Genomic DNA, 16,963 nt, shown 5'->3' with positions numbered 1-16,963 from the left:
TCCCTTCCTATTGGAACGGAAGTTACGACACCTGATCAGAAGCAAAGATGGGAGCTAGCTCACTGTGAACTTAACTTTCTCCCTTCGTGAGCTTCTTCGGCCAAATCCTACATAAAACCTGTTGCCAAACAAGCCCCTTAGGGCAACACAAGGAGAGAGATGTAGGATTTACTCTGCCTTGAGATTTACGGGGTGGTTAAATCCCATTTGGCAGGATTCAGTGTAAAACCTGCTCAAATCCTAAATAAAGCATGTTACCAAGCATCCCCTAAATTCTATTATCAAGATTAAGCCTAAATCCTGCTCAATTTTTGCATACTCCTATAACTTGATAGCTCCTACTCTAAATCCTGTTAAATCTAATTAATTGCAATTGATTTCATTTAATTATATTTAGTTACTATTAATGGTAATTAATTATGTTTAATTAAAATCAATTGTAAATAGTTAATTACATTTTTTATAATTAATTTTAAATTAATATAATTAATTATAGATTAAATATAATTAATTATAAATTTAATTTAATTAATTATAATTAATTTTAAATTAAATATAATTAATCAGATATTAAAATATAACTAATTATAATTAATTTCTAATTAATTATAGATTAAATTTAATTTATTATAATTAATTTTTTAAAATTAATTATAATTAATTATATATTAAATATAATTAACTATAATTAGTTTATTATTAATTATAAAATCTAATTAATTTATACTTAATTTTAAATTGAATATATAATTAATTATAAATTAAATATGATTAATTATATTTAATTTGAATCAACTATAAATTAAATTAATAATTAATTTTAAATTAATATAATTAATTATAATTAGTTTTAATTACTTATAAATTAAAATTCAAATCAATTCATAATTGATTTTAAATTAAATATAAATTAATTATAATTAATTTATGATTAATATAAATTAAATTTAATTAATTTCTAATTAATTATGAATTAAATGTAATCAATTATATATTAAATATAATTAATTATATATAATTTATAATTAACTATAAATTAACCATGCTTCTCCTTCCTCGACATGTGTGACGAGCTGGTCAACCACCTATACACGCTTTTCTTAGCGTGATATGAGGAAACCCGGTGCGACACTTGCGACGAAGCCGGTAAGCAGCTCTCGACCCCAAAATCCTGTCCTCGACATGTGTGACACGCCAGTCTACCACATATACAATCCTTTCTTAATGTGGTAGGAGGAAACCCTGTGCGACACTTGCGATAAGATAGGCAAGAAGCTCTCGACCCAAAATCCTATCTTCGACGTGCGTGACGAGCCGGTCAACCACCTATACACGCTTTTCTTAGCATGGTAGGAGGAAACCCTATGCGACACGTGCGACGAGACAGGTAAGCATCTCTCGACCCAAAATCCTATCTTTGACGAGCATGACGAGTCGGTCAACCACCTATACATGTTTTTCTTAGCATTGTAGGAGGGAACTCAGTGCGACATCTACGACGAGGCAGGTAAGCAACCCTCAAACCCAAAATTCTTTCCTCGACATGTGTGACGAGCCGGTTAACCACCTATACACGTTTTTTTTAGCGTGGCAGAAGGGAACCCTGTGCGATGCATCAGTTGAGACAGGTAGGCCCTGTATGCGCTTTTTTTAGCATGGCAGGGATAACTTTGAGTACCCGTACGCACCTCAGTGCCTGCGGGGAAACCACTATGCTTCTTTTTACGCAAGTACCTCTGGAGCCCCATACACGCTTTTCTTAGCATGGTGGGATTGAAGACTACAGTCGCGGTGTCTAAGGACACCTATCATATACGCTTTTCTTAGCGTGGTAGGAAGGCCCAAACTCCCTACATTTCCCCCAAACAGAGGATATGCCAGGATGCCGCCGAAATTTAGACTGAAATATACAAAACTTGAACAACAAAAAGACTCCACTTAAGCATCAATACAGAGGACCTGTACTTGAACAGAAATGCACATAACCTGAACCAAATGTACAGAAGACTTGTACGAACAGCAGGGAACATGACTTGAACTAAACTATACTAAATCCTAAAATGCATAATCAAGATCAAAATGCAAATAATAATCTAACGCATTCAAACAAATACGAGCAAACAAGCAGGGGACACGTGAGGAACATGACCTTGATGCATATAAACAGTGAATGATGATCAGTTTACATCAATTACAAATGAATAGCAATCATCAGAACCTGTGAATACATAAGACAAGACGCACAATGAATGATGTTGATAAATACAATGAACTTTTACAACAGTCCCCACTAGACTAAATATACTGTACTTGCAAGCGACATCAGTCAACTACAAAAGCACAAGTACTGCCTACATGCAGCAATCAAATACCGATCATGCAAACAATAGTGCATGTTGATTGAAAAAGGCAACACTGATAATTGATAATGGAGGACCCGTCGCTGCAAACAAGTACAATCAATAACCACCTGAGATTGGTGATAGGTGGACATGATGCAAGAATAATGATTCTTCTATGAACACTTCTAGGAGATCGTATAATGATTCTTCTACGAACACTTCTAGAATATCATATTGAATATGACCGGTCCCCATAAATAAACAAGATCCACTTGTGGATAACAACAGTGGTTATATTATAACTTCAAAGAACCCCTGTGGACATAAGTACAAATAGCACCTACAACAGCAGTGATTGAGATGCTGCGAGTATGCCGAGTATATACAGAGGAGGCCCGTTGATACGTCGTTAGAGGAAAGATTTAAATGATGATGCAAAGTTATACGGTTAACAATAATGAGCAAATGAACAAGAGCGTTGATCTGTCTACAAGCAATCCATTTGTGGATAACAACAGCGGGTATGTTGTGATCGTGGAGAACCCCTGTGGACACAAATGTATACAAAAGCGCACGAGTACGAAAACCAGTTGACCTCTTGGATAAAAATCCTTTCATAAAAATGATACCTCCTGTGAAAGTGGAAGAGATGTTTGAGCAAATTCGAATTAAACTTCCTAGCGTTCCAAAGTTTCTTCTTTGCCCTTTTATTTGAGAGAAAACATCTATGAAATCTACAAACCTTGGAAGTGCAAATGATCTTCAAAGTTTGGCATTGCAACATAATATATCATACACACTGATAATGTTACGGTATTGTCTCTGCCGATACTATTCAACCAAAGAATACAAGTACCTACTGATTTCTTGGGCAGAATCCTCATATGAGGACAACTCCTTTAAGAATGGAAGAAATGTTTGAGCTAATTCGAACTAAACTTCCTGGTGTTCCAAAGTTCCTTCATAAAAATATAAATTCCTTCAATACCTCCATGACGATTAGACTATTGTTCTCATTGAAGAAGTCAGGAACAATAAGAGCATCCAGATATCTCAACTTGTATTAGAGGCCAATTACTTAACAATGAAGGCTATATCTTGTATAAATCCACAGTATTGTAGATCCTGAAAGGGATTATCTTCAATGCAACAGCCACTGGCCTCAAAGTATAGGGTATCAGTAAGAATGCAATCATCTAAGGTTGAAATAATTGATTCTTTATTCAAGCCAATAACAAAAAAAGATGATGATGGCATAATGAAGGAGCTGCTTATTAATTCCTATACGAGCCGTAAAAGATCTCCCGATGAATGAGAAAAGGGAGTCTACATCAGAATAATGAGGTACCTCGTGGCAATCAGGTGACAACGCTACGATTCACCTGTAAGCAAAAGCGGGGAACCAGTAGTAAGAGTTCATGGGCTGCTAAAGCACGATGCCACGCCATCGGATCTACAACCTTTGTACAAGCAGACAAAAGGCGTCAAAAAAAAACCCAAAACAAAACCCTGTGCATCTAGCACTAATAGCCACCAATGCATCCGGACACCCCTCCGTATTGCATGCAAACATCTAAAAATGCCCCCGCACTTGCACTGAAATTTGTATGCACATAGATACACGAAAGGGCATGGGTAATTACACGACCCGCATGGGCCCTGACAAGCTTGTTACGGACACACACGTAACGTCTAGGGATGCTACGCGGGTTAATAAATGAATTCAAGTTTGAGCCCGATACTTCTATGTGGGTAGATATGAGTCGACATGGATCGAACCATAAAATAAATATACGATCACGAGACCGACCAAAATATTTATTTTATACATTCATATTAGGCCTTCAAGGCCAACAATCAAGAAAATTCATTCACAAAGCCATAAAGCCTACGAAACTCGATCCTTTGTCAACAACTCGATAGAGTCGACAAGGTTCAATCAACAAAATAAAAATGTTTATAAACTCCCAGATGATGGCCGTGTTGAATGAAATTCTCAACCGGAGGGAATCATATATTTTCAAACGCCCTCAAACTTCTATAAAATATAAACATTTTCAAAATGCCCCCAAACGCCCATAAATTTCAAAAGCACTGAAATCCAAATATTTAAAAATAAAAATAAATCATTAAGTACTTAAAAGCAAAAATGCATCCACCCTCCGCAAAAGTTTGCCAAGGTGGATAAATCTAAAAACTACTTCAGCTCACAAATAGCTAATGTCTAGTCGAGAATATCAGTAAGATTAATTCTCAATGTATCTCTTGCCATTAAGGACGTGTTACGTGTCCTCTAACCAGTAGTTTCGCCGTCAAATGGCTCCACACCTAAGGTTTTGCCGCTAAATGGCACCGCAGGTAAACGGTTATGACCAGGATCCTCTGAACTGGGTGGTTCGCCGTCAAATGGCATCACAAAATTACGATCATGGTCAGTGCCCGTATGCTCCCCAATGGCTTCAAATTATTGAGTGATGAATCAATAGGATATAATCGATTAGGCACAAAGCACTCTATAAGCTAAGGTGGATTCAAATTTGTCCCCTTAGACAAACATCCAACCCAGATCTACAAGGTACCCTTGGACGAAGCAACCCATGGCTGCTAACAAGGATCTTTCTGTCAAGTTGGGTCAACTACCTCCTCTGACTTATAAGTAGACCAGGGCCCACGATGGCCCGACACGATGGAACCATGGGATCTTGATCGTGTTCATCACCACTCCCCTCACCATCCACTTTCAGTGCAAGGTGGTGAAATTTTAAATTTTAAATATCAAAACTTTCCAATAACACCCAAACCAAAGCCCATGCTGCTACTATATGCCTGATATGAATTATCTACAAGTATGCCGTATTCATCGATGACTAGCCTTAATCGAAAGTTCTCTCTCGTGAACGGGAGGGGTAATTAACTATAGGGGCTTGCGCCTATAGGAAACCAGCACTCAGATCATAAAGTCCTCGTAAAATGAGGGAAAAATCTCTGGGTAGTGTCTTATCTACAAATCCATCTACTTTCCTTCCAAAATTTACCTCGGAACTTAATCTGTTAAAACTCCCCTGAGAAAGCAACGAGCGGGGGAGGCCGAATTTTCGGAGCCCACAACACATCACTTAAAAGAAATTTAAATTCCCAGCACATGCTTCGACAAACATGTTTAACACTCAGACATGAAAGTCTAATAAGGCTACATAGGGGTCAAAAGTAAGTTAATTTAAAATCTTATTTTTAATTTGAATATATGAATGTATTCCAACAAACATACTTAACGTTCAAACACGAAAGTCTAAAAAGGCAGTATGGGGTCAAAAGCAAATTAATTTAAATTAAATACTCGCATGTGCTCCAACCATTGCATCGAACTCTTAAACCTAAGCTCTGAGATGGTTGTGCGGGTAAAACATGAACTTTAAATTTTAAGTCCAATCCTCCTTTATATAAGGACTGAAGTTGACAAAACTTCAACTAATGAACAACATATGACCATGAAATATATTTGATTTTAAGTCCACATTAGGCCTTCAAAGCCTCTTTAAAAAAATTCATCATAAAATACAAACTCTTGATTTCAACATTCATATAACAAATTCATAAAATCAGTAGGTTGAACTCGATCCTCTGTTAACAAACATACAGGATAGACAAGGTTCTAATAACAAAAATAAATATTTAAAATCACCCATAATGACCATGTTGAGAGTAAATATCAACCATAGAGACTATCATCAAAAATGCTATATGAATTCAGATTAAATATGACCCTTTGTTAGCGAGCAAACAAAGTTGACAAAGTCAAATAACAAGAATATAGATTATCTAAAATCCTATTGATAGTTGCGTTGATAATGAACCACAACCAAAGGGGTTAATTCTCAAAATCAAATTTGCTTGTCAAAAAGTATAAACATTCTTTTTGAATAACTTCAAGGCATCATCGATGATAGCCATGTTGAAAATAAATATTAACCAAAGGGGACCCTATTTTTTCAAATGTCTCTAAATGCCGATACGATATAAATAAATTTAAAGTGACACTATTTTCACCCTGATAATGACTGTGTTCAAAGTAAATCTCAACAGAAAGAGCCAATTTTTAAATCTACCAAAATTTTGAACTTTCAAATCTCTTAAAATTCCAATATTTAAAGTGGAATTAATTACCCAAAAAAATTAAAGTACAATTGATCCACCCTCTACAACCATTTGACGAAAGAAATGAATGCAAGAATAACTTCAGCTCACAAAAAACGAATGTCTAATTGAGAATATAACTAAAATTCATTCTCAAATAATCTCTCGCTAGTAAAGATGTGGCACACCTATAACTGGCAGTTTAGCCAATAGCTCCACAAGATAAATGATTATGGCTGGGGCCCTTTGATTGGGTGGTTTTGTCGTAGATAATTACCAATATATTATGGTCACGGTCAGAGCCTATATGTCCCCTAATGATTAATACCCTTAAAATTATAGGATAGGTTTGATAGAGCACAAAGCTCTCTATTAGCTAAGGTTGACTTGAATTTGTCCCTTAGACAAACACTTACCCCAAATCCATTAGATACCTTTATGCAAAGAAACAAAAGGCTACCGACAAGAATCCTTAGGTTAGGCTGAGTTGATCACCTCTTTGTAAACTAGAGACAATAATAACCCGGGATAACAAAACCATGGGATCTTAATCGGGGTTCATCATCATTTTTCCCACAATCTGCTTTAAGTGCAAGGTGATAAATTTATAACCCTAAATATATAAACCTATTGCTTTTATATGCGCCACATTTAGTGCTTATCTAACAACTAGCCTTAATCAAAATTGCTCTCTTGATATTGGGAGGGGTAATTAACCATAGGGGTTTGTGCCTATGAAAAACCTAAACTTAGATATTGAAGTCCTCGCAAATGAGGGCGAAATCTATAGATAATATATTATCTCTAACTAATCTGCCTTTAGAAAATTTACCCTGTAACTTAATCCATTAAAACTCTTCTCAAATCATGCAGAGAAGCCGAGGCACCAAATTTTCGAAGCCTGCAGATAAGGCTAATGCTAATTACATTCATGATATGATAATCCAAGATATTTTTCTTTTTCTCCTTTCAAAAGAATGCATTAAACCCTATACTAGCTAAGCATAAGACCAATCACTTAATGTCTATTAGTTTATAACATTACAAGGAACAAAAAAAAGTTAAATGTGCAATTAAGGATTTATTTAGAGAAGCAAAACAAATAGGAAAGTAGAGGTATTAGATTAAGAAAGGTAGAGGTAGACCTAAGAAGACGTGGTTAGAAAATATTAGAAATTATCTTTCTTTATTAGATTTAAACAAGAATTTGACTTTTAACAGGACACAATGGAGACAAAGGATTCATGTAGCCAATTCCACGTAGTGGGACAAAGACTTGTTGTTGTTGTTGTTGTTGTTGTTGTTGTTGTGTGTAATTAAGGATTTAATGGGCCATAACATAACAAGATTTTCTAAGTTCATGATAATACCTATAATAATGAACTACGATTTTCTTTAGAACTTGATACACTAATCTAACTTTTAAGGAAGAAGCTTTATTTAGAGAAGCAAAACAAATAGAATCATAATATATAGTATAACTAAGTTTTAGAAGTTTATTTTGCTTTCAAGCAGATGCATGGACTACCGAGAGTCCTATTAAGAGTTGAGAGTTATGGGAGCTATTAAAGTATTTAAATAAAAAAGCTCTTAAAAACTAATAAAGTGTCAAATTATTATAGAAAAATCATGTTGGCATCTGTTAAGCATAGGAAATAAATTATAAGGGAATCAGACTCATGGTCCAAATAATGAAATTTTGTGAGAAGTTAATGCAAATAAGCCTAGAAATATTACGAGCAACAAATAATCAACTTAAATTTTACACAAATAATATAAGCTATGGAGGAATGTGTAATATTGAATCTTCATTTAATATTTATTAATCTTGAAAAGGCAAATAATCAAGTACCAAAAGATTGATGTGATGGTTATTAAGGAGAAAAAATGTATGTAAAGGTGTTTTGAGTATTGTTTGGTTAATTAGTGGCTAAGATTAGATACAGTTGTGAAGTAATCAAAGAGCATTTTATGGCAAGGAGGTTACACCAAAGATCACTAAAAAGTTGGGGACATTTTGTACTATTTGTGGAGCAAGAATATCCAAAGTTATGAAAAATGTTGTAAGCAGTTCATATATGAGAACTCTGATGAATGAGACCTCTTCTTAAGAGAGAAAAACAAAGGAAAAGAAAAGTTTTTAAAAAGAAAAGAAGTTTAGGGTTAAGAGAAAAAGAATTGTGAATATGATATATAATTTTAGATGTTGATATGAAATTTTTGAGGCCAATATTGCTTGAAGATTAATTGATAGCTAGTCATGATATACTTAACTACATCAAACTTATTACATGAAAGAATTAGAATATAGATTAAAACAAATCTTTTAAAATCAAAGCTAGACCATTAAAATGAAATACTTCAAGAGTAAGATGCAATAAGAAAATACAATGGTGACTTGAAGGTGGGATTTACACAAATAATCAAACCAACTAAGCTTTGTAGATCCAAGAGTTAGATAACAAAAGAAGTCACAAATAATTTAGTAGAGTGCAAAAAAGATGAGAATGTTAAGAAGAAAATACAGTAAAACTAAGAAGAATCGAAGAAAACAACCACACTTGTCTTTCTTGATGTGCAGTTACACTTGTCCTAAGGATTTGCCATTATAATCATCCTGATCCATGTAATTAGTTACACTTAGTGTACTTGTGAGCTTTCCTCCTTGTGCTCACTACTATTGAGCCCTTCCTCATTTTTGCACTTGTGCATAACCCACCGTATAATCACACAACTTTGCTCAGCATATAAGTTATGTTTCCCAACACTCGGGCTTGTTGGCTTGTGCCTTTTGTGGCTCTCATGATCACTTATTCTTTTCACAGTTGCCCCTCTTTTGCATATTCACTGCATCATGGTTGTGTGTGCGCCTCTTCTATGGAGTGCAGATGTCTCGAGTTGTGTGCCCATACCTACACCATCTCCAGCATTAGCATCCAAGATGGCATACTTGCTAGCTCGGTTTGGCTCACTTACTTTTTATTTCTGCTCAACAATTTAAGGTTGTTGTCATGCTTCATGACTTCCCCGAAACCTTCCTCGATATCTAAGCCATCTTTTTCGATGCTTGCTCATTAGGCTGTCTTCCCTGACAAGGCTATTCCTTCACCGCCATCAATCATGATGCCTAAAGTTTCCCTTGATGTTTTCTCCAACGGTTCGACCAACTATAGATGTTATCTCTCCTCATATTGATGCTCCTTGGTCCTTCGCTACAATTGCTAGGGGGTCGATGGCTTCAAAATATTAGAGGGTTTTGCTACCAAGTTTTTTTTTAATTGTTTTTAGCAAGGATCAAATCCTCACCAACATAAACAACCCTCCACATTTTAGGATAAACCATCTCTTATTTCATTGAATCTAAATTTTTTGAGCTAGTTGCTCCATTCTCTTTCTCGATAGGTGGGATTATACGTAAATTTATATCAGGGATGTATTTAGTTGGTGAAACAAAACTACCTTTGTATTATCAAGCCACTCGAATCCGATCAAAACCAAGAAAATTTAGATATTACATCTTGGGAAATTAATTAATATGCTAGTCTGCTTATTGAAGAAATCCAAATCGTAGAAGAAAATTTAATAAAATTGCTAAATAAGGTTGTTTTAAGTGGGAAATTGGCATCTTTAGCAATATCAAAATAGCTCAATGAAATTTGAAATGCCTTCAATCTTTTCATATATGAGCTTTATGGCATATAGGCTTTTCGTTCCAAAAATTCAACTTCAGGTTTATAGCTTTCGGCTTTGCTTGGCCATATTAAATCGGGTTATACAACCTATAGGCTTTGTTTAGTAAGTTTGACTTGAGCTTTATAGCCATTCAACTTTGCTTGGCCTTGAATCAATCTTCACCAATCATAGGCTTGACTCAAAAAATCTAACTCAGATTCATGGTTGACTTTCTCCATAGGCTTTGCTCGATAAATCCAACTCAAGCTTCATGGCATTCTGAATTTATCATCATGATCAAGCCTCATGGCCTATATAGGCTTTATATAGAAAATTGGACTCATGTTTTCTAGAATTTTGAGTTTGCTCGGTCAACTCAAGAAGAAGTAATGGCCCAATGCTTTTTGCTCAAAAACTGCAATTAGAGCTTTATGGTCTTTAAACTTTGTTTAGCGTTTTGAGTCGAGCTTCGTAACTTGAAGGATTTGCTGCATAATCTAACTAGAACTTTATGGTCTTTCATCATTGCCCAGTCATCTTGAGACAATATTTATGGCCCATAGGCTTTGCTTAGTAATCCAAAGAGACAAATCATTTGGCACTTCGCCTTAATATAAAAATTCAATAAGAAGAACATTAAGCACTAAACTTTTGTTTATAAAAATAATTAGATGACCATTATAGATCTTAGCCTTAGTTTTAGTGAATCTAGAAGAATGTCTACTCGACATTGTGCTTGGGTTAGAAATTCGAGAATAACTAAAATAGGTTATTGTTGTTAGGTCCCTAATAAAAGTGTATTAGTGAAAATCTCTTCATGATGAGCCTTTCGTAAATATTGAATAGAACCCATTTGGTGATACTGGCAGAGATAAAACTTTGAGATAGTTGATGAAAGTTGATAGTGAAGTTGATTCGCCTTTAGATAATTTGAATTAAGAAAATTTGACCCCTACAGATAGAGTTTAGTCTATTTTTTGTTCTTTGTCTCTGAACCTCCTCAAATTACATTATTTTTAGCTCACTCTAACGATTTTGAGAAATTTCATTACTTATAATTTATAACTAAACATATGTTAAGATTTAAATGAGGATAACACTGAAAGAAATATAGTCTATAATAAGAGAGTTTTTTCCTACCCAGAATAAGTAGTGGAAATTCAAATTTTTATTTATGAAAATTGAAAAAAATATATATTTCTTTTGAAGCAAAAAAGGAAGATAATGTTGCCTTTCACATTATTCAATGTATCAATAGTAAGGTAGAAAAGGTGCTATCTCAAATTTAAGATTTTACCTCAACATTATATAAACTTGAATTGTGTTACGCCGGCCCAGGAGGGGCCGGCTGGACCGGTCCAGCCCGGACCGGTCCACTGTTTCTACAGGCGGAAAAAAACGGGGGGAGCGCGATTCTGAGCGGAAACGGGAGGTGAGCCGCGTGGGTTTGGGGAGCGTTTGGAGTGAAATTTTGAATGTTGAGGGCTGTTTTAGGAAGTTTGTAATTGTCCTTTGTCTTTAATTAGGAGTTTTGGGTGTGAATGAGGGATGATCTTGCATTTTGAATATTGTTGAGATCTAGGTTTTCTTGTTCTTGGGCTCTAGCCGTAAGAGTTTTTCCTTCCTCTCGAATCGAAGGAAAGTTGTATCTTACTTGTCTCTTGCATCTACTAATGGAATACAATCATTTGCTATTGTTTTCCTACGTTTTCTCTCAGTTTTTCGCCGCTTTTCCGCTGTTTTTCACTGTTTTCCTGTGCGGGACAGCATTTGGCTTGGAGATTTGCACTAGAGACGCATAGGAAATACTTGATCTCAAGTATTTCCTATCAAATTGCTTTTCTCGAATCTCATTCCCGTACAAAATCCGTGGGAAAAATAAATGAGATAAGAGAAAATATTCATAAACATTAAGTATACAATTGCTTTAATTCATCAAAGTTCCAAGTTCTAGAATACTTTGCCTCCATGTGTTTGGATTCAGTATACAACGTGTTAGTAATCTCCTTAGTGATGAAGAGTCCATCCCAATTTGGCATAACCTTACCCACTCCCTCTGTTTAGCCGATAGCTTTCAACTCTCTTAAGACTGTTTATCATGGTAGGAGTTGAAGAATTTGAATGGCACTTTTGCTTGGGTACTTTCCTTTCAAAATCCTATCTCAACTTTCCCAACAAATCTCGAGCAACAAATTTCTTATGCATTATAACCTAACACAATTCTATCCAACTTAACAATATAGTTGAGGTTATCCACACCCAAGTCAATTAAAAATAGAACTCCACTAAAATGAATGTTTTTTTTTTTTTACCCCAAAGATTGAAAAAAGGGTGTTTTAACCGACATTATGAAGATAATTATAGCACCCTCGTAGAACAAATGGCAGCTTGTTCCCAAAGATTTATTTGCCCTCATAACTTTCTCTTCAGGATGGATTTGTTGGTTGTTTTGACTTTAAGCTGTTAACGCAGCTAGCAAAATACTAGGCCATAAAATTGATAGCTTACGCACCTCTTGGGAACTATTCAAAGTTTTGCTTCAAAGCTAGAAAACAATACCTAGATATGAGAATTATGCTTGCTAAAGTATGCCACACCAACTGACAATAGCACTTTCTACCATGATTTCTTTTAAAACCTTCAAAGGTATTTCAAGCTAATTCCTGAGAAAGATTTCTTCAATAGGTCTCTATCAGATATAACATTAATCTAATTCAATTTCATAGCCTCGTTTTGCTTGGAAGTTTTTCAACATCATGAAGTCAAATACAGGATTGAATCAACAACTAAGCTAATTAATCGACATCAACTCGAGTTCAATGATAAAAGGAATACTCAACTCTTTGATTGTTGTGGCGTGTTAGTTTGCATATTTTGCCAGCAAATTTGCTAGCTTCCTTCCTTCACTTTGGATGTGCCTCACTACTATTTTTTTTAATTTAAAAATCACGATATTCATCATATTCAAGTACTGCCTCAAAATTTACCATCTAACTTCATACTAAAGCAAAATCATATTCAATAAGAGTTGGGAGTCATTGAAGGGTATGAGCATTTGAACTCCTAAGCTAAGGGCAAATATGAGTCTCATGAGCACGATTTCATACTCTACTTGATTGTCAATAATCTCAAATTTGAGTCCAAGGGCATTGAATAATGAGATGTTTATGAAACTCATTTAAAAAGAGGATGTTGCCCAAATAGCAAATGCATCTTTAAGAGCTAACAAAGAATTGCATCTTTTTAAGTTACGTGGGAGAATGAGGCATCTAATACCATCAGATATTGATGGCCTTGAAATTAGCTAAGAGATCAGTCTATTAAGCAAGTCCCTTGTAGGATTTGGGCTATTGGGGCCTTAAATTTTGGAGAGAATGGCTCCTTCAAGATCATGGCAATGGAAATTGAGGATGATGGAACGATGACCATGCAACAATTCGATCCCTCTTCCCAAGTAGGAAGAACTTCGTCTTAGGCCTCAATTCGAACCCACTTCACCTAGCACCAAACTTCGTGAGAATTGAGGAATTCATTGCTTCATCAAGTATAACAACACACTGTAGATAACAAAGAGAGTCTAGCCTCTTCAAGTTTGCTTTCAACAATAGCAATAACATCTATGGAAAAACCATCTAAGAATTTATGCACAAAGTTTTCCAACTTAGCATGGAAAATTCAACTGAGCTTGATGAGCAAAAAACAACTCCAAAAGATTTATCAGAGGCAGGCTAAGTTTACTCCACCATACATGGAGAAAGACCACTAGATTCCTCTTGATTTTTAGTTCTTTGTTTCCTTGTTCCTGCCATCTCACCAAAAGAACCAAATTATGAATGTCTGTGTTTGACAACATTATGTTAAACGAGGAAATTACCTTGAGGATAGGAGATGAAAGAGAGAAGGATTGAGATGGGAAGAATCTTGTGTTAAACAAAGATGCAAATGTCTTACTCATGTATATGGAGATTCTGAAAGATCCCTCAAAGTACATTTTTATAAGCCACATTGTACTTAATTTCCTATACAAAGGAGGAAAGAATCTTGTGATTTCTTCTGTACTTCTGAGTTTTTGTGACAACTAGAACATCAGGGTAGAAAAATAGGATCATGCCAGCTAATTTGGAAGTATGTAACCACATAGAATGTGTGAAATGCACCTTATCAGATAAGGCACATGTAGTTCAGTGATTAGGGAGCACATAATCTCTAGGATCATGAGTTTCACTAAGGCAATCGTTGTATGCCTCACGTTGCTTCTAATTGACTCCAAAGAAGCTCTTTGACAAAAGCATGTTGAGCAATATGAGCCAAGTGAGCAGAGACAATAGGTGGTTGCAATGTCGGATCGGTCATGTCGAGCCCTCTCTGATGGTTATTATGAATGATTCTATTGTCGTCAAATCATGCGGCAATGCAGCTGAGTCGATCTAGCTTATGCTGGATTGAACGATCCTAGATATATAAATTGTATCCCAAACAACTACCAATGCATTGTATGGTCATTCAGCTAAATCTAGTAGATCTTGAAAGTTGTCTTTGATCTCTTTGAAGAATCTTGACAAGCGGACAGATCAAATAACCCACAAATACCATATCACGCTATAAATACTTCGCCTAATAGTTATTCTTATATTCTAATACAATCCATCTTTCATGCATGCATAAAAGCATAGGCATAATTGAGCTTGGATAATTCAAAAGAAAAAAAAACACAAAAAATGCTAGCATTCCAGCAGCAGAGACCATAGAAGATAGATACGGGGTTTAAATCAAGCGGTCAGCGATGCACTGTCCGGTTCCTGCTTATACAAATACAAATAGTTTACTTTTAAAAAAAACAAACAAACGAAATTCGCCATGAAAAAAAATTATTTACGAAATGCCCATGACAGCACCAAAGGGTAAATTAAACACAAAAAATACAACCATGAACGCCATAAAATCAGGAAATTGTCAAAAAAATAAAATAAAATAAAATAAAAATAAAAAACATTTAAAGAAATCTACCTTCCCCCTTCTTCCCCTTCTCCCCAGATCGATAGTCGTTCTTGGAGCAGCGCAGTCTGAAAGGGATACGCATCGCCAGACTAAGATCCATCCCAAAGCCAGAATTACCAGAATATATTGGCATATTAGAGCAATAATTTCCCGAGACGGAAAAGACAAATGGAAAAGCTTGCGGGTAGAATATAGATACACAGGAGGCTGAGAGAGCGCCACAGCAACGGAGCGACCAACACCATAGAGTTCAGCTTCGTCCCCACCGTCGTTTTCATAACTTGAAGCCAAAATCCCGAAGCTATTGACCGCATGGAAGCTTTCCTGCGCCCAGTCCGATCCCGGAACTTTTATTTGGTCCAGTGAACATAAGCTCCTTTACGTTCGGCCGTCAATCCAATCACCCCACTTAGCATGAAGAAAAGTCGTCGACCCGACCCGCTTGACTTTGGATTATCGCACGTGATAATTTTTAAATGAAAGACATCCGGGATTGTTTGAACAGCCACCCTTTAATTTTTTAACGGCGATTCGAATCCCTGTTACTATACACTTCTCTTGTAGTTATCCAGTAATTCCTTCGGAGTTTTTTCAGTGTTTCCGTCGCTGTTCTCCAGCTTTTCCTTCGTATTTCTTCGTATTCGCCGGACGAAAACCTTTGCAGATATAATGCCTGAGGTTATAAACGATGAAAAGATAAAATTTCATTCTTATGATTTTTTTTCTCGTTAAAAATCCAAAAATACGTATGTTGAGGGTTACGATTTACTTTGTTGGGTGTTTATAAAACTCTGTACACATACGAAAACTCGGTACAAATCGGTATTCGGTACTCGGTTCGATTTTGTAGGTATAGATCGGTTTAGGGTGATAAAACTCGGTACACATACGAAAACTTGGTACAAATTGGTATTCGGTACTCGGTTCGATTTTCTAGATATAGATCGGAACTAGGTGAAAAAATTCGGTATACACGTCGTTACAGGATGATAAAACTCGGTACATCTTCGATTTTCTAGGTATAGATCGGTTTAGGGTGATAAAACTCGGTATAACTGTGTATTACAGAACAGAATATATACTGGATATAACTCGGTACAAACTCGGTACTCGGTACTCGGTACTCGGTACTAGGTACTCGGTATGCGGTACTCGGTACTCGGTACTCGTTATTAAAACATCAAACCTTGGAAGGAGCCTTCTTCTGTATATGTCATTGGCACAGCCGATGCCTTGTATTAGGGAATACAATCTCTATCGCCCTAGTCATTGCTTGATCCTGATCAGTGAATATAGTAACTGGATGTTTATTATCCATAATTCTTAAAAATGTATGAAATAACCAACAAAATGAATCAATTGTTTCATCAGATAGAAAGGTCATCCCTAGATGTTTTGCCAATGATTATTGACTCCAATAATAGGGGCACATGCTAAATTATATCGGTTCAAACGGTAGCTAGTATCAAAAATTATTACATCCTCAAAGCAGTCGTAATCCACTCTCCCCAAACCATCTATCCAAAAAAAATTGAACAACCTATCTTTTTCATCAGTTTGCACGTCCCATGCAAATAGATTGTCCTCAGCTGACCGGTTTTTGAACAATTCAATTAACAAATTGCTGTCCCCATTCTCAATTTTTTCTCTTCTCTCCTTCTGAATGTAATTGTATGCATCTCTCTTGGTAAAGCCCAGATTTTCCACACCTCCAACCTCCTCGGATAGATAGGAAAATGCATTTATTGTTCTTATTCCCGCATCAGCCATTGATTTGAGAACAGAGGCATTTTCTTCAGTGATGTGCCTAGATGATC

The 16,963-nt window shown here is 35.7% G+C and overlaps 1 protein-coding gene across 2 annotated transcripts in view; it reads right to left on the bottom strand.

The window, feature by feature from the left end:
* The window catches only part of LOC110096889, a 52,665-nt gene extending 37,293 nt beyond the window's left edge, over nucleotides 1–15,372 (bottom strand). Inside the window, exon 1 of one of the 2 annotated variants that reach the window (XM_020823039.2) lies at nucleotides 15,156–15,372. In XM_020823039.2, coding sequence (XP_020678698.1) covers nucleotides 15,156–15,279 — 124 coding nt within the window. In that variant the 5' untranslated portion in view covers nucleotides 15,280–15,372. The remainder of the gene's footprint in view (nucleotides 1–15,155) is intronic. The other variant, XM_020823032.2, reaches the window with a different exon arrangement.
* Nucleotides 15,373–16,963: the final 1,591 nt, after the last annotated feature.

Source organism: Dendrobium catenatum, unplaced genomic scaffold (assembly GCF_001605985.2).
Source record: "Dendrobium catenatum unplaced genomic scaffold, ASM160598v2 fragScaff_scaffold_133, whole genome shotgun sequence".
Classification (NCBI taxonomy): Eukaryota; Viridiplantae; Streptophyta; class Magnoliopsida; order Asparagales; family Orchidaceae; genus Dendrobium; species Dendrobium catenatum.
Note: the sequence above shows the minus strand (reverse complement) of the source record. Positions and strands in the feature narration are given on the sequence as shown.